We start from the raw sequence: 20,731 nt of genomic DNA, 5'->3' as shown, positions 1-20,731 counted from the left end.
GAAGAAATCAAAGACGACAGAAACAGATGGAGGCATACACGATGTTTTTGGATTGAAACAATCAATATTGTGAAAAATAATAGTACACAATGCAGTCCTTAGATTCAATGCAATATCTATTAAATCAACAGCATTTTTCATAAAACTGGAACAAAAAATTTTACAATTTCTATGGAAAAACAAAAGACCCTGAGTAGCCAAAGCAATCTTGAGAAATAAAAATGGACCTGGAGGAATTAACCTACCTGACTTCAGACTATACTACAAGTTACAGTCATCAAAACAATATGTTAGCAGTACAACAACAGAAATATAGACCAATAGGCAGAACACTTGGTGACATAAATCAAGCAAGTTGCTCTATGACCCACTTCCTAGAGTAATGGAAATTAAAGCAAAAGTAAACAAGTGGGACCTGATTAAACTTAAAAGCTTTTGCACAGCAAAGGAAAGTAAAAGCAAGGTGAAAAGACAACACTCAGAATGGGAGAAAATAAAAGCAAATGAAACAAATTAATTTTCAAAATATACAGCAGCTCATATAACTCAATACCAGAAAAACAAACAACCCAACCAAAAAGTGGGGAAAAGACCTAAACAGACATTTCTCCAAAGAAGACATACAGATGGCTAACAAACACATGAAAAGATGCTGAACATCACTCATTATTAGAGAAATGAAAATCAAAATTACAATGACTTCACACTGGTCAGAATGGCCATCTTCAAAAAGTCTACAAACAATAAGTGCTGGAGAGGGTGTAGAGAAAAGGAAACGCTCTTGCACTGTTGGTGGGAATGTAAATTGGTACAGCCACTATGGAAGATGGTATGGAGATTCCTTGAAAAACTAGGAATAAAACGACCATATGACCTAGCAATCCCACTCCTAGGCATATACCCTGAGGAAACCAAAATTGAAAAAGACACATGTATCCCATTGTTCATTGCAGCATTATTTATAATAGCTAGAACATGGAAGCAAACTAAATGTCCACCGACAGATGAATGGATAAAGAAGTGTGGTACGTATACACAGTGTAATATTAGTCATAAAAAGGAATGCATTTGAGTCAGTTTTGATGAGGTGGATGAACCTAGAGCCTATTATGCAGAGTGAAGTAAGTCAGAAAGAGAAAGATAAACATTGTATTCTAATGCATATATACGGAATCTAGAAAAATGGTACTGGAGATTTTATTTACAGGGAAAAAATGAAAAAACAGACATAGGGAATAGACTTATGGACATGGGGAGAGGCTGAGATATATGAAAAGAGAAACATGGAAACTTACATTACCATACGTAAAATAGTTAGCCAACGGAAATTTGCTGTGTGGCTCAGGAAACTCAAACAGGGGCTCTGTATCAACCTAGAGGGGTGGGATGGGGCGGGAGATGGGAGGGAGATTCAGAAGGGAGGGGATACATGTATACCTATGGCTGATTCATGTTGAGATTTGACAGAAAACAGCAAAATTCTGTAAAGCAATTATCTTTAATAAAAAAAATAATTAAAAAAAAAAGAAATATAGACTAATGGAATAAGATAGAAAGTCGAGAGATAAGCTTTTTCACCTATGGGGATCTTACCCCTGACATAAGAGGCAAGAATATACAGAGGAAAAAAGACAGCCTCTTCAATAATTAGTGCCTGGAAAACTGGACAGCTACATGTAAAAGAATGAAATTAGAACACTTCCTAACACCATACACAAAAGCAAACTCAAAATGGATTAAAGACTTAAATGTAGGGCCAGAAACTATAAAACCCTTAGAGAAAAGTATAGGCAGAACACTTTAGAAGATATATAGCAAGAACCTCTTTGAACCCACCTCCTAGAGTAATGGAAATAAAAACAAAACAACCAAATGGGACCTAATTAAACTCAAATGATTTTGCACAGCAAATGAAACTATAACCAAGATAAAGCAACAGCCCTCAGAATGGGAGAAAATAATTGCAAATGAAGCAACTGACAAAGGATTAATCTCCGAAATATATAAGTAGCTCATGTAGCCTAAATCAAATAAATGAACAACCCAATCAAAAAGTAGGAAAAAGACCTAAACAGACATTACTCCAAAGAAGACATACAGATGGCTAACAAACTCATGAGAAGATGTTCAACATTGCTCGTTATTAGAGAAATGCAAATCAAAACTACAATGAGGTTTCACCTCATACCAATCAGAGTGGCCATCATCAAAAAAACCTACAATTAATAAATGCTGGAGAAGATGTGAAGGAAAAGGAACCCTCTTTGGTTCCTTTTGGTTGGTGGGAATGTAAACTGATATAGCCACTATGGAGAATAGTATGGAGATTCTTTAGAAAACTAGGAATAAATCTATCAATGACCCAGGAATCCCACTTCTAGGCATACACCCTGAGAAACCACAATTCAAAAAGACACATGGCCCCAGTGTTCATTGCAGCACTATTTCCATTAGCCAGGTCATGGAAGCAACCTAGACATCCACTGACAAATGAATGGATAAAGAAGGTGTGGTACATATATATAATGGAATATTGTTTTTGTTGTTTGGTTGCAAAGTAGCATCTGACTCTTCTGCAGCCCCATGGACTGTAGCCTACCAGGCTCCTCTGTCCGTTGGATTTCCCAGGCAAAAATACAAGAGTGGGTTGCCGTCTGTTTCTCCAGGGGATCTTCTTGACCCAGGGATTGAACCTGCATCTCCTCCATTGGCAGTCAGATTCTTTACCAGTGAACCACCAGTTCAGTTCAGTTCAGTTCAGTCGCTCAGTCATGTCCGACTCTTTGCAACCCCATGAATCGCAGCACACCAGGCCTCCCTGTCCATCACCAAATCCCGGAGTTTACTCAAACTCATGCCCATCGAGTCGGTGATGCCATCCAGCCATCTCATCCTCTGTCATCCCCTTCTCCTCCTGCCTTCAATCTTTCCCAGAATAAGGGTCTTTTCCAATGAGTCAACTCTTCGCATCAGGTGGCCAAAGTATTGGAGTTTCAGCTTCAACATCAGTCCTTCCAATGAACACCCAGGACTGATCTCCTTCAGGATGGACTGGTAGGATCTCCATGCAGTCCAAGGGACTCTCAAGAGTCTTCTCCAACACCACAGTTCGAAAGCATCAATTTTTCGGTGCTCAGCTTTCTTTATAGTCCAACTCTCACATCCATACACGACCACTGGAAAAACCATAGCTTTGACTAGATGGACCTTTGTTGACAAAGTAATGTCTCTTCTTTTTATTGTGCTATCTAGGTTGGTCATAACTTTCCTTCCAAGCATCTTTTAATTTCATGGCTGCAATCACCATCTGCAGTGATTTTGGAGCCCTCAAAAATAAAGTCAGCCACTGTTTCCACTGTTTCCCCATCTATTTCCCATGAAGTGATGGGACTGGATACCATGATCTTAGTTTTCTGAATGTTGAGCTTTAAGCCAACTTTTTTATTCTCCTTTTTCACTTTCATCAAGAGACTCTTTAGTTCTTCTTCACTTTCTGCCATAAGGGTGGTGTCATCAGCAAATTTGAGGTTATTGATATTTCTCCCAGCACAGCAATGGAAAACTGAACCACCAAGGAAGCCCCAAATGGAATATTACTCAAGCCATAAAATGAACAAATTTGAGTCTGTTATACAGAGTGAAGTAAGTTAGAAAAACAAATATCATATATTAATGCATATATATGGAATCTAGAAAAATGGTACTGATGAACCTATTTATAGGGAATAAATGGAGACACAGATGTGGAGAAGGAATTTGTGGACACAGCAGGAGCAAGAGAGAGTGTAATGAATGCAAAAAGTAGCATTGACGTATATATACTACCATGTGTAAAATAAATAACTCGTGGGAAGCTACTATATAACACAGGCAGCCCAGCACAGGGAACTCTACTCTATATTCCATATTAACCTATATGGGGAAAGAATCTAAAACAGGGTGAATTTATGCATATTTATAATTTATTCACTTTGCTCTATGCCTGAAACTAACACAGCGTTGTACATCAACTATACTCCAATAAAAATTTTTAAATCACATAAAATATTTCAGAATTAATCAAGAAAGTGAAAGGCTTCTCCTATGAAAACTGTAAAACATAAATTAAAGAGAGTCTAAATAAGTGGAAAACAGCCTGTGTTTAAATATTTGAATGCTTTATATTGTTCAAATAGCAATACTTTTCATAATAAAGACAGATTCAATTCAATTCCTATAAATAAATTAATAAATCTTCCAGTCCATGAACATAAGTTATCTTTCTACTTATTTGTGTCTTAAAAAATTTTAAGCAATATTTTATAATTTTCAATGTATGATTGTTTTGCCTCCTTGGTTATATTTATTCCTAAGTATTTTATTTTTATGCTAAAAATCATTTTATTGATTTCCTTTTTGGACTGTTCATTTTTAGTGTATTTTCAAAATTTCAACTGATATTTGTTGACTTTTTATCCTTCAACTTTAGTAATTTATGGAAGAAAGTGAAGAGGAACTAAAAAGCCTCTTGATGAAAGTGAAAGAGGAGAGTGAAAAAGTTGGCTTAAAGCTCAACATTCAGAAAACTAAAATCATGGCATCTGGCCCCAACACTTCATGGGAAACTGATGGGGAAACAGTGTCAGACTTTATTTTGGGGGGGCTCCAAAATCACTGCAGATGGTGATTGCAGCTATGAAATTAAAAGACGTTTACTCCTTGGAAGGAAAGTTATGACCAACCTAAATAGCACAATAAAAAGAAGAGACATTACTTTGCCAACAAAGGTCCATCTAGTCAAGGCTATGGTTTTTCCAGTGGTCGTGTATGGATGTGAGAGTTGGACTGTGAAGAAAGCTGAGTGCCAAAGAATTGATGCTTTCGAACTGTGGTGTTGGAGAAGACTCTTGAGAGTCCCTTGGACTGCAATGAGATCAACCAGTCCATCCTGAAGGAGATCAGTCCTGGGTGTTCATTGGAAGGACTGATTATGAAGCTGAAACTCCAATACTTTGGCCACCTGATGCGAAGAGTTGACTCATTGGAAAAGACCCTGATGCTGGGAAATATTGAGGGCAGGAGGAGAAGGGGACGACAGAGGATGAGATGGCTGGATGGCATCACTGACTAGATGGACATGAGTTTGAGTAAACTCCCGGAGTTGGTGATGGACAGGGAGGCCTGGCATGCTGTGATTCATGGGGTCGCAGTGTCGGACACGACTGAGAGACTGAACTGACTGACTGACTGATTACATATTTTGTTTATCATATATTGAACCATCCTTGCACTTCAGGAACAAAACTCGGTCTTGGTGTGTTTAATCCTTTTACTGTGCTGTTGAATTCAGTTTGCCACTAATATTGAGAATTTTTTTTATCATATATTCATAAGAAATGTTGATATGTAGTTTTCTTGTAGTGTCTTTGTCTGGCTTTGGTATCAGGGCAGTGTTGGCCTCATGGAATGAGTTACAAACTGTTCCCATCTCTTCAAAGGTTTGGAAGAGTTTCAGAGTGATTGATGTTAAATCTTCCTTGAACATTTGATGGAATTCACCAGTTAAGTCATCTTGTCCTGAACCTTTTGTTATTGAGAGGTTTTTTAAAAACTACTGACTCAGTCTCTTTGCTAGTTATAGATCTATTCTACTCAGGTTTTTAATTTTTTACAGTTCATTTCTGATAGATATATATTTCTAGCTATTTGTCCATTTCATCTAGATTATGTAATTTGTTGATACAAATGTTCATAGCATTCTCTTATTATCTTTTTTATTTTTATAAAATTGGTAATATCTCCATTTATGTACTTCTGATTTTAATACTTTTAAGTCTTCTCTCTCATTTGGTCTCAGTCTAAACTAAAGGTTTGTTTATTTAGTTGATCTTTTCAAAGAACCAACTTTGATTTTGATGACTTTTTTCCTGTTTTTTTCTCTTCTGCATTGTATTTATCTCCATTCTAAGGTTTATTATTTCTTTCTTTCTGCTGGGTCTGGGTTAGTTTTTTCTTCTTTTTCTAGTTTCTTAAATTATGAATATAAAGTTAGGTTATTAATTGAGATCTTTCTTCTTTATTATCATATGCATTGCAGCAATAAATTTTCTTCTTAGCACTGCTTTCTCTGTATCCCTTAAGTTTTGGTATATTGTGTCTCATTTTTGTTTCTCTCAGGTATTTTCTAATAAAACTCACAGATTCTTCTTCTTATTGTTGTTTTTAAATTTTAAAATGTGTTCATTTTGATGTATTTTTGGCTGCACCGCCTCTCCATTGCTGTGCTCAGGCTTCCTCTAGTTGCGGTGAGGGGGGGGATACTCTTCCTTGTGATGCGTGGGCTTCTCTTGTGGTGCAGGGACTGTGGGCACATGGGCTTCAGTAGTTTTAGCAGCGCGAGGGCTCAACAGTTGTGACGCATGTGCTTCCTTGCTCCATGGCATGTGGAATCTTCCTGAACCAGGGAGTGAACCCATGTCCCCTGCATCAGCAGGTGGATTCTTAACTGCTGGACCCCCAGGGAAGATCAGAAACTCAGATTCTTTACTAAGCTATGGTGAGTCTACTGATGAGCTCATTTATGGGATTTTTCATTTAATGTACAGTGTTTTTGACGTCTAACATTTTCTTTTGATTTCTTTCTTGGAATTTTTCCTGTCAGCTGTATTACCACCTGTTCTTGCATTTTGTCTATTTTTTCATTAGAACTCTTAGCATATTAATCACTCATTTTATAATCTTTAATGTGGTAATTCCAACACCTGTGGCTAGTTCTGGCAATATCTTTGTTCCCCAGACTTTCTTTCCTTTTGCCTTTAGCAAATAGTTTTCTGCTGAAAGTCAGAGAGTGTATAGGGTAACAGGTACTGAAGTATACAGGTTTTTGGTATGAGGGGTTTTGTTAATCTGGCTAAGAGGTAGACTATTTCCTTATTTCTTATATAAGCACCAGAGGCTTTGTATTACTGTAATGGGCTCATTTTTCCTTCCCTTCATTTCTCTGTGGCTTCCCTTTGCTCTGATCTTTAGTGAGAGTCTTTGTCTTATAGCTCTTTTAGTTTTAATCCACAGTCCTTATTACTGAAGGCTTTTTAGTGTGGAGATAGGTTTAGTTGGAAGCAGGAGAATGTGCCCTTATCTTCTAAGCTTGTAATCAGTCTCAATCTTTTGTAGACCTGTGATGCCGGGGTGGGGTATAGCCTTATGAAACCCTAGTTCCTTCTGGTTCACCATTTCCAGTTTTTATTTTGGAATCCTCTTCCGGTTAACTATCCTTTTCTTTCTGTCTTTTTATCTGTCCATGCTTTTCTTAAGTGAGACAGAAAGGCTGGAAACATCTGGGATTGGGTAGAATTCCCTTCTTTCAGCTTGGAAAAGGCTTCAAAATACCCGCCTAGGAAGTCTCTCCCCTTTACATAGGCCTATTAAGGAGAAGGATATAGAGGGTTTCACAAAGGCTATTCTCTCTTTTCCAGGCCCATGAGGGGATGTTTGTCCTCACCCTGAAAATATAGAATGGTTTCTGGAAGAAAGCCATGAATGTATGGGCACCCCATTTACTGCCAAGCCCCTTATACCTTTCTACTCAGTCATAGCAATTTGTCAAAATTTCTCCCTAAATGCTCCTACCAGTTCTTCATAATCTTGAAGCTTCTGATCCAGGTCTCAGTTGCCTCATTCTCTGGATGCACCTGTGTCTCCAGGCTTCAGAGAAATTATTTGCTCTGTGACTCATTCTCTGACAGGTCAAGAAAATCATGGATTTTTAGTTTGTCCACCTTTTTCTTGTAAGGAGGAGAATGACAAATTCCAAGGCCTTACCCATAATAACAAAAGAACCAACCTCTCCCCTTCCAAAGATGAAAGCATGTAGTGTGTTTGTATGAGCATGAAGCTCAGGCCATTAACAACACCAGGACCTTAAGATACTTCGGCACTGAGGTGGGGATATGGAAGCAGGATTCACTGGTCATTTTAAAAAATGCATCTTTTCCTTGTTAAGTTTCACTTTCATAGTTTTGAAGAGGACTTTCAGAGAGAACATTTAGGCAAAAAAGAAGTGCAGTATTGTTTGTAACAGCTAAAATGGGAAATTAACTTGAATATCCATCAACAGCAGAGTGTCTAAATTACTTGCCACCTACAGGAGACTGCTGTGCAAGCTGTTCAAGAGAGTGGAGAACCTGCATCTGCTGATGCCTGCTAAGTCCAAGGAAGATGTCTATGATACAGTGGGCAGTAAAAAAAAAATGGTGCAAGTCATGTGTATTTATGTCATGGGCACAGAAAGGGTCTGAGGACACATGCAATTTCAAGAAGGACAGGGAAGCTGAGGCTCTGCACTTGGCATTGTTTGGATTGCTTGTTGTGAATAGAAATTGATCTTGAATCAAAACAACAGGGGTAAGAGAGGAATTAGAGGAAACTTAGTTTTCACTGTTCTGTATTCGGTGTATCAGTCCTCATGTCATAAAAATAAATAAGCAAGTAAAGAAATAAATAAAATGAAGAGCCAGGAAACGTAAGAAGTACCCCCAATGTAATTTGCAGGGTCTTCCCCAACCTGTGCTGGACTTCACTTCCCTTTCCTTTCCAGCACCTTCTGCTCACTTCCCCACTCTCATGGTCCACCCAGCCACCCTACTGTCAGGCTCAGCTGCAAGGCTGCCTGGACCCCTTCCAGCACCTCCCATTTCTGAACTCAACCTCAGCAGGTTGGAAGGGCAGAACCACAGTGCACAGGCACCAGGGTGAAGCCCAGCGCCCCCACCACCATGTGACCCTGGGACAGCTGAGAGCTGGGGACAGCTGGACTTTCTCCTCAGGACTTGACTTTACATGGGAAAAACTTTCTATAACTTCTACAGCCATGTGTGAACAGAAGGACTGGAAATTGACCAGAGTTCTGAAAATGCCCTGTGCAGAGCTCTTCCACACTCATCCCTGGGTTAGACACCTGTCCCAGGAGCTGACTCCCAAAGTTCCTCTCTTCCTAGCAGTGGGTCACTTCAAGGACACACTTGAGGCCTCAAGGACACCCCTGAGGCCTGTGGAGCCCAATCAGGCTGGCATTGCCTGGATTCCTCTTGCTGGGAAGGGCAGCCTGAAGAGTGGGTTACAGACAGAGAGATGGGCTGAGGGAACCTTGACTCACAGAACACAAAAAGATCACATGGCTCCTTCACTCTCCCAGCAAGATGTCTCGCAGATCACTGCTGGGTCAGCTACTCAGATTGCTGAATGATAATCTCTGAGGTGCCAGCATTGCTTAAGATCCTCCACAGATTGAGAGCCACTGGGCAGGTAGGCTTGGCCCAGATCTTTATATCTGCTTCCTTGCGGTTGGGTCACTGTACAACCTCTTTGCCATGGCCTCTGAGTCCTGAGACCACCTTGGTTCATACCCTTCCCAGTACTTCTGGGCTGGGCTGGTTCTTCCATATCTCCATGAGTCACTGTGTCATATCAAGGAAGTCTTTGTCAGAAGTTCAACCAAGTTAAACCCAACTCTGTTGCTCTCTAGATCCCAGGCCCACAGGCAGCAAGAAATCAGAAAACCATGCACAACTTTTTGATATTTCATTCTTGCAACAGTATTCACTGGGTACTCCCTCTGCTCAGGCACAGTATGAGGTAACAGGGAGGTGCACTCCTGGCACCCAGAGGCCCCAGACACCTGTGTCCCAAAAGAAGGAAGGAGCGGGGGCCTTGAGGGGGTGTTCACAGTGGGGCCGGCCAAGAACTAGGCCCCACATGCTGGCTGAGTATGATGTGGGCAAGGCACATCCACACCATGGCCTTGGTTTCCATGTCAGAAGCCAGGAAAGCAGCTGACATGCATCAGCTGCTCATGTCAAGGCCCCAGAACTGTCACTGTGACCGTCCTAGGAGGAAGGGTCAAGTGTGGCTTCCCAGGAAGGCCGGCCCTAGCCTTCCGTGTGTCCTGTCTCAATGGGCCTGGTCAGGAGCGTTGTCATGCCCCTTTGAGCCTCCCATTTGCTGTCCTCATCCTCCCATAGCAGGCCACAGGTAACAGTTAATGAGAGCCAGGGAGCATGTTCCAGCCTGAAAACAAAGCCTCGGACAATCGGGACTGGCCTCAGCCTGTGGTCAGACTGCGTCCCTCTGTCTGGAATTCCTCCCTCATCACTGGGCCCCTGGCATCTCTTCAAGAAACAGTTTCATAGCTGCCTGTAGCATACTACCCCTCTCCCAGCCTGGCACCTCAACGAAACAGGGCACCTGAGGCAGGATCTGATCATAGAGGACCCTGTCAAGGAGCTTGCTGTTGGTCTGCTGCCCTGAGGCTGGCCAGACCGACACCTGCCCTTCCTGATATATAAGCCACCTTTCCTTTTGTGATTCTGAATGTTTGGTGCTGTGCAAATGTTGTGATTTTTTTTTTTTTTTGAGGGGTTGGGGGATACAGTTTCATTCAAAATTGAGCCTTCCTGCAAGAGGAGGCTAGGATGCTGGCAGCATGGACTGTGAAAATGGCAGTGTGGAGAATCAGACAGCTTCCCATCTTGCCACCCACAGATCAGTTATAGAATGCAAACTGGGTGAAAGCATTGTTTGTATGGGATGTTCTGTGACAGGGAACACCCATTGTTCAGGGTGCCCTGGGTCTGGCCGGCCCTGGCAAGGTTGCACAGGAATGCATGGCATCTGCTGGTTCAAGGCTCTTGCTAAGATGGCTGGTCCTGCTTCTGATTCCCTTAGAGCAGCCCTTCAGGGCCCTTCAGCCCTTCAGCCACAGGTTATGGCTGCTCATTCTGGAGGTGGGGTAAGTAGACACTACTGAGCTAACCCCCAGTCTCAAGCTTCTACCCAAGTCTCAGATTCCTCACTCACATTTATTACTCTCAATTCTTTTTCAGACTTATCCACACAATATGCGCCCTTTACAATATGTACTGTTTCCATCCCCGAAAGTTTCAAGCCCGAGTTCCTCTCTCCAACATACTGTATGGTAAGTGGCCAAAGGTATGTTTAGACACCTGGGTTTAGACAGTTCATTTGTGTGTGTGTGTGAGGAAATCAGTGAGGAACATCTTGCGAGCACTGGCAGCTTTGCAGTTGGCCTTGACCTTGGGCTTCCCAGGACCGCTTCTGGCAGAGCTGTTGGGTTTAGGCACGGATGTCTCCATGTTAAAATGCCCCACTCTGCCTGACTGAATACTGACACTCCCTTCCCCCCAGTATGGTCCTCCAGTCCTCACATCAGGAACAAAGGATGGAGATTTAGGTCTTAGACTCTCCTGAATGTGATCCCAAGGATGCAAAACTGTTTCAAAGCTGGGGCTCAGTTGTGCTGTCCTGGTAGCCCCTACTTCCTGCTGGTTGCAGAGGATCCCTTGTGATCCAAAAAGCTGCAGTGGGTTTCTGGGCACTTGCAGAGGGAGGTCCCCTCTCACTAGCTGTTGGAAGTGAGGGCCAGATTCCTGGCAAGTGATCCCAGGCAGAGGCACGCTACAAGTCCAGCTGGCCCCTCTGTGCAGCCTGCTCCATAGCCCTTGAGTTGAACTGCAGGGGCCGGCCCTCCATAGACACATGGGCCTGGGCATTCAGCGTGGCGGGCTCCTCCCTGAGCTGACTCAGGTCCAGAATGCTGCCTGGGCATCTCTGGTCCTGTGGGATGTGGAGTGGGTTGGCCAGGGAGGGCAGGCTACAGATGGCAGCCAGGTTAGGGAAGCCATTAGGCTGTTTCTGTTGCAGAACGTCAGGGCCCCCAGCCTGAGGCTTCCCGCAGAGCCCACTACCTGTGTTTTGTCTTGGGGGCTGAGCAGCAGGGGACTGGCAGTCTGGGTTGATCTGTAGGGCTTCCACCTGGGCCACACAGTCTGTCAGGGTGAGTTTTGAATCCATGGTGCTTCCCCCAGGACCTGGCCTCCAGGGACCTTGGAAACACCCAAGGTTCCTAGGCAGCCTGGGCTCCTGGGAGCCAGGCCAGACAGATGGGTTTGGGACCTTGTTTTTCCTGGATGTGTTGGTTGCCATGGTGGCTTCAGACCCTACAGAGGAGAAAGAGCCTTCAGGGTGGCCTGGTGTCCCTTGTTCCCCAGAGACCTGCACACACTCCAGAGAGGGATCACAGGATGAAGACCTGGTCTCCTGTGTGGCCCCGGCTAGGACCTTGCTCACTCCGGCAAGCAGGCCCTTGGGACTTGAACATGCCCACAGCTCCTTCCTGTTGGGTGCAGAGCTCGTAGAGATCCTACCTGCATCTAAAGCCTGGGTCCCCCTGCCATCCAGTTTCACTGGACCTAGGCCCATCTTCTCAGAGCCAGCTCCTGGTTTCTCCACCAGTCCTCCCGAGGGAGCTGTCGGCTCTCTGAGAGCTGAGGCAGGCACGGCGCGGAGCTCCGGGCCCCGGCGGAGCCAGTTGATGATGCCCATGGTGATGGCCAGTTCGGTGTCACAGAGCTTCAGCAGGCACTCTCTGCCCCTCCAAGAGCTCTGCAAGAAGCCCTGGTTGAGCAGGTCTGGGCCTGGAACGGGAGCCAGGTTCTCCTCTGCCCCAACACGGAAGCTGCACATGGACAAGGGGGCTCCCACTGCAGGCCCCGATAGACTCTCAGACACGCACAAGTCATCATCCAGGCTCGGACTCCCAGGGCCCTCAGCGGGGTCATAGAAGAGCTCATAGAGGGCGTCTCCACTGTAGCTGTCCCGGGGGAAGGTGGCTGTGGGTGTGCCTGGGCTTGGGGCCTCCTTCTTATCCTCCTCGAGGCCTGGTGAGAAGGAGTCATAGTAGCCCTCATCGCTCGTGGACACAGACTCCGGCCGCTCACTCTTGGGGGTTCCTGTGTCCACGGAGCTGGCTTTAGAGCTGCTGTGGGGATCCCTGCATGGGCACAGGGGGAGCTCAGCCAGCCCAGCTGCATCTGGCCTGGGCTGAGCTGTTTCTGACACCTGGGGGCCTCCCAGCCTCGGGCCTAGCAGGGCGTGCTGCTGCTGCCTCACCGAGTGATTCACATGGTCCCAGAACTTGGCAAAGTCAGACATCTCATTCTGAGCTGGCGATGCCAGCTGCTCTATGCTGCCTTGGAAGGGGCCCCTGGGAGTCTTGCTGTCAGAGGTCTGTGATCTCTGGGCAGGGCTTGCCAGGCCCTCGTTCAGCTCCAGGGATGGCACTGAGCTCTCATCTGCAAAGATCTCCCCACAGCCTGTGAGTGAGTCAAAGCTCTTCAGCGAGGCCACGTCCTCACACAGGGCCCTGCAGAGGTCAAAGGAAGAGTCGGGCAGGAACTCACTGTCAGACAGGTCCTGGCACTGGCCATCCAGTCCCAGTTCCTCGCCCAAGGGGAGGAAGGCTATGCCTTGCTGCCCTCCAGTCTCTGATGGGCCCTTGGGAGAAGACAAGCCCTGCCCCTCGGTTGCCCGTGAGGGCAAATTCTCAGTCTTGTTTCTGCGGATGTGGAATAGGTTACGAAAGCACTTCTTGGGTCGTTTCAGGGAAATCCTCTTCCTTGGCATGCTCTTGGCCACAGCTGGTACGAAGGGCATCTGGGGCACAAAGTGGCGGTAGTCAATCATGCGCTGGCTGCTGGGGGGCCCTGGGAAACTTGCACTGCCCACCAACTGCCCTGTAGCCGTGGCTGCCCTGTCAGCCCTGGGCACAATGTCGTGATTCTTGCTCTTCCGAGCCAGTTTGAAGGTGGCCCCACAGAGAGCTGCAGGCCCTCCACTGGTGTCTGGCTGGGCTTCCCAATCAGAGCATCTGTTGTATCCTTGGGTGCTGGGACTGACCTGGGGGCCCCTCTCACTGTGGGGTAGCTGCTGCCCTCCCAGTGAGATTGCATCCTCTGTGGTCAGGGCAGTCGTTGCTGGGTCTGGAGGTTTCTCATGGTCAATCTGCAGGCTAGATTTGATGAAGGTCTTTCCTCTCTTCAGCTCCATGCTGCAGTGTCTCTGCTGCTATGGGGGAAAGCAGGAGACACTCAATATCTAGGATGGAGGCTTGTGATTCTAGAAAACCTGTCCCCATACCCCACCCCCTGCCCCACTCACACAGGCATGGGAGCCGAGCTCTGACATCTGAGCTTGGATCCTCTGTGGAGGCAAGAGAAGGGGGAGATAGGAACTGTCCCATCCCCACACTTACTGCTCCAGCCTTTGTAGACAACTGATACTCAGAGAAGTTAAGTCGCATGCTTAAAGACACAGAGTTGGAGCCAAAATGAGAGCAGACAGGGTCTGGTGTTCCTGTAACTGTGATCTTGTGACTCACTCAAGAATCCTTTCAAAGCTTGTCTGGGCAAGTTAGCCTCTCATATCCAGGCCCTACACTCTACCAATAGCACCATATCCTTAGCGGGAGTATCATGGCCCTTCTGAGTGGATGAAGCAGAGAAGTCAATAAGTAAGTTGCTTCCTTCATATAAGCAACAAAGCTGAAAGGAAATCTGCTTCCAGGGCTGGGTGCCATAGGTCATCAGTGGAAGGGGAAGACACATGTGTGCCCTTCAGGACTGATGTACCCAGCAGGCAGGCAAGGCACAACCAAGCATTCCATGGTGCACACAGAGTTTGTGCAGAAGAAGAGAGACAGCAATGTGGCAGAACGCGAAAGAGAGGAGACAAGCATGAGACCAGGAATGGACAGGCAGGCCATCAAAGCACCTCATGAGCTGGGGCAGCAGGCAGGTGTTGTCTTCTGTGTGTAGCCTAACTGACTGACCTGGAGTGCCACCCAGAGAAAGTTTCTGATGCCCAGTCTGAGCTCAATAGGAAAGAATGCTGGAATTGCTTATTGATGTCTTCCCGGAATTGAGAGTGGGAAGGTGGTAAGAGTGTTAAGAAGTTGATCATTGTTGGCACAGCTGGGGAGTCTGGCCTTACCCTGAGTCAATGAAGAGCTATAGAAGTCTTCTGAGGGAGCAATGGCATAATGAATCTGGTGATCTGAGACCATTTTTCTGATGTCTGAGTGGAGGATGGACTAAACCACGAGACAGGCTCTGAACAGAGGGGACTCACAAGAGGCAGCTAAAATGGGCCGGGTGTAAGGAGATAAGGTCTAGATGGAGGCTGCAGCTATAAGTATGATAAAGAGAGTAAAGCCATAAGATCTTTCAAAGGAAGAAACACCAGGATTCAGCAACTGAATAAAGAAAGACAGTCTAGAAGCCTGAGGCCTGGATACATGCCATTAGGGGGATCATAAAAGAGGGAAAGCTGAAGTGGAGAGGATGAGAGGTGAATGAAGGGAAGGAAGTGACCTGTGCTAAGAGCTGGTTTGGGGGTGAGAAGCAGTGGTCTAGCTTAAATGTATTACCTTTGTGTGAGTTTGGAAACACATGAGAACACATGAAAAGAAGGCAGTGCTGTGTCAGTAATCAAAGGATGTCACAGTCATCAGTCAGGATGTGAAAACACAGGATACAGGCCCCAGATAGCTGAGGTGCATATCAAAGGAATGATTTTTTGAGCCCAGACTCTTGCATCTTCCCATATATAGAAAAGCACTAAACTCCTTAACTTGGGATATCTGGTTTTCTTTAATTAACAAAATCATTTGACATTAATACCACCTGCCCCTTGTTGCAAATCCTCTATATAACCTGGTTCCCACTCTCGATTCCTTGGAGCAGCTCTCTAATAATTACTTGAGATGCTGCCTCCTGGGCTTGAAGTCCTAAAAATGCCCACTGAATAAAATGTAACTCTTAAAAAAAAAAAAAAAAAAAAAACACTAAAATAAGGCAGGGTTTAAAAGCACTCCCTTAGAGCCAGTCCCTCCATCCTGGCTTGCTGGACCTCACAGGTATCCAGCTCTCAGGCTCCATCTGTCTCACTGTCTCCACATGTCCTTGGCAGTAAGGGACTGCCAGCTGGTCTTCTGGCAGTTTGACCAGGGAGAGATTATAGAGTTTGGGTTGATTTCTTTGGTTCTCCATAGGGAACACCTAGATTCACTCTCCCTTAGTCCACAATCTGTGAGGAAGGACTAGAGCAGGTGTGCAAGCAAGTGACTGTCAGTATGCATGCCTTTCACATCCACTGCCAAAGAGGCTTACCAGCTCCCTCCGGAGAGTCTCAGAAATGCTTTGACATGAGGTCTGGGAGGTGGGTGGAGGGGCTGCCTCCCAGCCCAACTGGCAACATTAAAACCAAAGAGGATGAGAAAAGGTGGCAAAGGTGGCACTGCAGAGGCTCACAGGGGCAAATGTCACTACCTCCATCCCATTCCCACCCCTTAGCAATGCTTCCTCCCCAGTAGAGGAACACCTGCGGCTTTGACCAGAGAGCAGAAGGAGCAGGCGCCATGCAAGGGAAAGTTGCAGAACCCAGGCTTGGCTCTGGCTATACCCCAGTTCTTGGTGGCAGCACCCTGGACAGTGGGTCAGCTGCCTTTCTGCCTCCTATTGGGTAGCATGTAGCATGTGCCCAAGCCTTTCCCAACCTGTACCTGCAGACCCCATTCTTATTTCTCCCAATCCTTTGTAGCCCAGCCCTGATGGGTTTTGGGCCACACAGCATAGTGGTAACCAGGAAGAATGCTTAGCCCATAAGCTTATAAGGGACATACTGCTGTAACCCCATTTAACAAAGGAGAATTTAACGTCCAGAAAAGTCAATGGATTGGCCCTCACACAGGTGGCAACAGAGCTAGGATTTGAACCCAAGACTGTCTGATACTAAACCTGTGTTCTTAACTGTGATAGAAATTCTTTGAACCAACAGCTCAATTTCCCCTTCATGGGAAATCTAAAAATTGAATAATAAATATGTTTTGTAATAAAATTTGAAAAGTAAAATGAAAATGAAGACTAAAAGCAAAAGTATAGCTCATGCAAACTTAGAAAAATTGTAACTGAAAGTAGTATAATTTCTATGGCAAGAAATTTTGGTGATATTATGATTATGCAGTTACCTTTCTTATGTTTTAGAAAAATCTTTTTCTTACTGTACTCTGGAAAATAACTTCAACCAGGCATGATAAAGATTATTTCACTGAAATTCAGTGTGTGTTCAGTCCATTCAGTTTCCATGTTAAGATACTTTACCAGATCCTGACTCTTTGGAAATCTGCAGTCCATATGTGACATGGGTGGGAGCTCCCTAAGTGGTCAGAGGATCCACCACCCAACTCCAGCCCAACTGGAGTCAGGCTGAGCAGTCGTCTTTCTTGATAATTCTCAGGGGCACAGTAGGATTTATCTAGACACCCAGGTGCTGGCACTCTCATTTCCTGAGGGCAGAGGCCATATGTGTCCAGGTTCTCAGTTTTAAAAATGCACATTCTGCTTTGTTATCCTGTGGCTAAACACCCTCTTAGGGGAGAACCTGATAGATACTCTCCCATTATTTCCCAGCCAATAAGACCAATTTTTAGTTTTAACAGATCACTCTAGTTGTGAATAAGAATGTAAAGTAGAGGCAAAAGGGCAGAGAGGTCAGTTAGGAGCCAGAGGAGGGTCCAGTGGAAAGAAAGTGGTGGCAGAGACTTCCCATATGTGAAAGCTTCCCCTTGAAGCATCTTACACAGAGCATGCACATGCATGTGAACTTGTTGCAAATCTAGAAAATGAAGTAATTTCATTTGCTGCTTTTCTACATTATGACTAACTAGCTCAACTGCCTGGAATTTTCTTTTCTTTTTGGTAAGGTAATTCTATGCTTTTCTTTCATTTTTGAACATGAAAATGATTGGGTATTTCATGGAGCAAAATAAAAACATTGGAGTTACACGTATGCAACAGAAATAGTTTGGAAATACAAAAAATTTGGCTAATAGTTTTGTTATTTACCCTGATTTCCCCTGCCCCACCCCCCAATATCCAGGAAATGACAAACATGAAACACAAAGGGGTGAGTGGTGATAACAGTAGGGGCTTCTGAGAGAAGCCCCACCCAGGTACATCTTGGACACTGGGGTGGAGAAGGTAGGTATGGAGCAGTAGTTTATCTCTGTAATAGGCTACCTTGTCGAAGCCAAAACCTTCCATATGGATGGAATGAAGGCCATTGTGGGGAGGGACAGTCTCTGTTCTGGGGTGGGTGTGAGATTGGGGATAAAGCAGAAACAGAATCTGCACTGTTTTTGAACATTACCAATTCATTCAACCCTCATGTTGGGGAGACAAAGGGACCTTTGGAGACCGAAGGTCCTGGTCCACTTTTTATAAGGGAGTGTCTGGATATTCCTGGCCTGCCCAGTGGAGAGAAGATGGGCCTCCAGTCTTACTCTTCCTTTCCCAAGACCCCATCCGCGAGAAGGTTTCTCCCTTCCCTAGCTCAGACAGATCATCGCTCCCGGACACCATATCATCTTCGCTGGGCACCAGGGAGTGGACAGAGTGCAGACACTGGTTCCTCCATTCAGCCCGCCCATTGCACGAAAATCGCACAAAAATTTCCCAATCACTCCCTTCCCCCACTCCACACACGCCTACATCCTCGGGGCTTTGGCGACTTACCGCTGAGGCCGGGAGTGTCGCGGTATGCGGTCTTGGCAGGTCTGGGAGCCACGCCCGATACCGAGCTGCGCGCTCAGCACCACGGTCAGTTCCCGACGCCTGGCGCCTACTCAGGACGCGGGGGAGGCGGAGGGCCCGCGTCCTTCCTTCCGCGCTGGAGGCGCTGGGCAGCCGTTCCAGGAAACGGGCCCGCAAGGGTTAACCGCGAGAGGGCAACTAGGCCGGGGCGGGGCAGAGGTGGGCCGGGAGCCTGTCAGCCGCCACGCAGTAGTCTGAGAGGTGACGCTCGCGGGCCGAGTGGGGGCTGTTCTGGCAGTGCCTCCGTCTCGCTTTGTTCGTGTTTATTCAGATATCAGCCTCGGTGCTTCTCTGCCTCCCCGCAGGGCTGTGATTTTGCATCCCTGAGGCCCAGCCTCTTGTGCACCCCAGACTGACAGTCATCCAATCATGACCGTCGGCCCCTACCGGTATACTGTATTCCACAGCCACGGTCAGAACCCCTTAGAGTGCGCAGGTGTGGGTACCCCTAACCCCCACATCCCGCAGCGCCTGTCAAGTTTAACCCCAAGCATCTCGGAAGGGCCTAGCCATGAGTCCTACCCAGTGTTCAAAGAGAATTTGGAAGAAGGGGAAGGCCAGTCTCGAGATGCGGGGCACTCTTCCCGGAATCTTCCTTATGGAGTACCTTTCTTGGGCCCCGATTAGATTATTAATGAGAAGGAAGGAGATGCTTCCCTTTCAGGTAGTCCCAGCGTGGGGGTTGCTGGTACTGTGGGCTGCAAAGGCTTGCGGGAGGGGAGAAAGTGTTGCAAGGACTCTCTCCCCCACTGAGCTGAGGGCAGAGGGTTTGCCCGCTGGGTGTAGGAATAAGATATGGATTAAGCAGTTCTGGGATGGCTCAGAGAGGCGCCAGGAGCATGTGTGAGGGGTGTAGCACAGGGCTGGTGGGGCAGGGTGCGGGTTGTGATGAAGGGACTGATCCCGAGCAGCACAGAGGAGTGCAGGAGGGGAGCTCTGGGAGGAAGAATGAAGGAGTCTTCCAGCCAAGGCTTGGGCTGAGTGCCCAGAGAGGTCAGGGATTTGTGGATGATGGCCTTTCCTTTCTCTGAGCATGGTGGACTCCCTCCCTGTTCCTATTAAAAAAAAAAAAAACACACACACACACACACACCTGAATACTACCTTTGGTCTGGGCTGAGTTTGTCATAGGGCAGCAGCCTTCTTTAACTTCAGTCACCTTGAGATTGTCCCACCCCAGTCACCCCGTTCAAGAGCTCCACCAGAGGCCCCTCCTTCAGTGAGGATCACCAACCACCTTTGGGTGAGCCCCCTTCTTACATTTCTTGGAGTTGAACCATGCTTCTACCCAGTGACTGACTCGCAGTTATCCCAGAAGTCCCCCTCCACTCATGTTGATAGTATAGTCCTAAACTTCCCGGCAGTTTCTGGCCTTCAGGGGTCCCTGAATCAGTTTTCCCCCTATTAGGTAAAAACAAAGGTGGATCTGTGCCTTATCACCAAACAACCCTGAATCATGTGTCAGATCCCCTAGACTCCACAGTCCTCACCAGTTAGTTAATAAACATTTGTTATTGTTGAGTTGCTAAGCTGTGTCCCACTCTTTGCAACCCCATGAACTGCAGCACACCAGGTTCCTCTGTCCTCTACTCTCTCCAGAAGTTTGCTCAAATTCATGGTCATTGAGCTGGTGATAATATCTAACCATCTCATCTTATGCTGCCTCCTTTTCCTCCTGCCCTCAATCTTTCCCAGCATCAAGGTCTTTTCCAATGAGTCAGCTCTTCACATAGTGTGGCCAAATTGTTGGAGTTTCATTCAGCATAAATCCTTCCAATGAATATTCAGGGTTGATTTTCTTTGGCATTGACTGGTTTGACCTCCTTGTAAGAGACACGTGCACCCCAATGTTCATCGCAGCACTGTTTATAATAGCCAGGACATAGTTCAAGGAACTCTTAAGAGTCTTCTCCAGCACCCTCAATTTGAAAGCATCAATTCTTCAGTGCTCAGCCTTCTTTATGGTTCAAGTCTCACATTTGTACATGACTACTGGTAATAAAATAAAGATCCGTACAGTCAAAGCTATGGTTTTTCCAGTAGTCATGTATGGATGTGAGAGTTGAACCATTAAGAAACCTGAGCACTGAAGAATTGATGCTTTTGAACTGTGGTGTTGAAGACTCTTGAGAGTCCCTTGAACTGCAAGGAGATCAGACCAGTCAATCCTAAAGGAAATTAGTTCTGAGTATTCATTGGAAGGACTGACGCTGAAGCTGAAGCTCCAATACTTTGGCCACTTGATGGGA

At 45.9% G+C, this 20,731-nt stretch overlaps 1 protein-coding gene across 2 annotated transcripts; it reads right to left on the bottom strand.

Moving 5' to 3' along the window:
* Positions 1 to 10,822: 10,822 nt before the first annotated feature.
* Positions 10,823 to 18,544, bottom strand: AMER3 (APC membrane recruitment protein 3). Of its 2 annotated transcripts, none has more exons than XM_043894445.1 (2): positions 18,405 to 18,544; positions 10,823 to 13,899 (listed from the first exon to the last, which is right to left on the bottom strand). In XM_043894445.1, exon 2 carries the CDS (start codon positions 13,879 to 13,881, stop codon positions 11,452 to 11,454), a length of 2,430 nt encoding a protein of 809 aa, XP_043750380.1. In that variant the 5' UTR covers positions 13,882 to 13,899; positions 18,405 to 18,544; the 3' UTR covers positions 10,823 to 11,451. The 2 variants fall into 2 exon arrangements, with proteins under 2 accessions (XP_043750380.1, XP_043750381.1); XM_043894446.1 differs by having other exon boundaries at positions 10,823 to 13,896.
* Between the last annotated feature and the right edge of the window lie 2,187 nt (positions 18,545 to 20,731).

This window comes from Cervus elaphus, chromosome 33, assembly GCF_910594005.1.
Source record: "Cervus elaphus chromosome 33, mCerEla1.1, whole genome shotgun sequence".
Classification (NCBI taxonomy): Eukaryota; Metazoa; Chordata; class Mammalia; order Artiodactyla; family Cervidae; genus Cervus; species Cervus elaphus.
The sequence above is the reverse complement of the archived record's forward strand: the minus strand, read 5'-3'. Positions and strand labels throughout refer to the sequence as shown.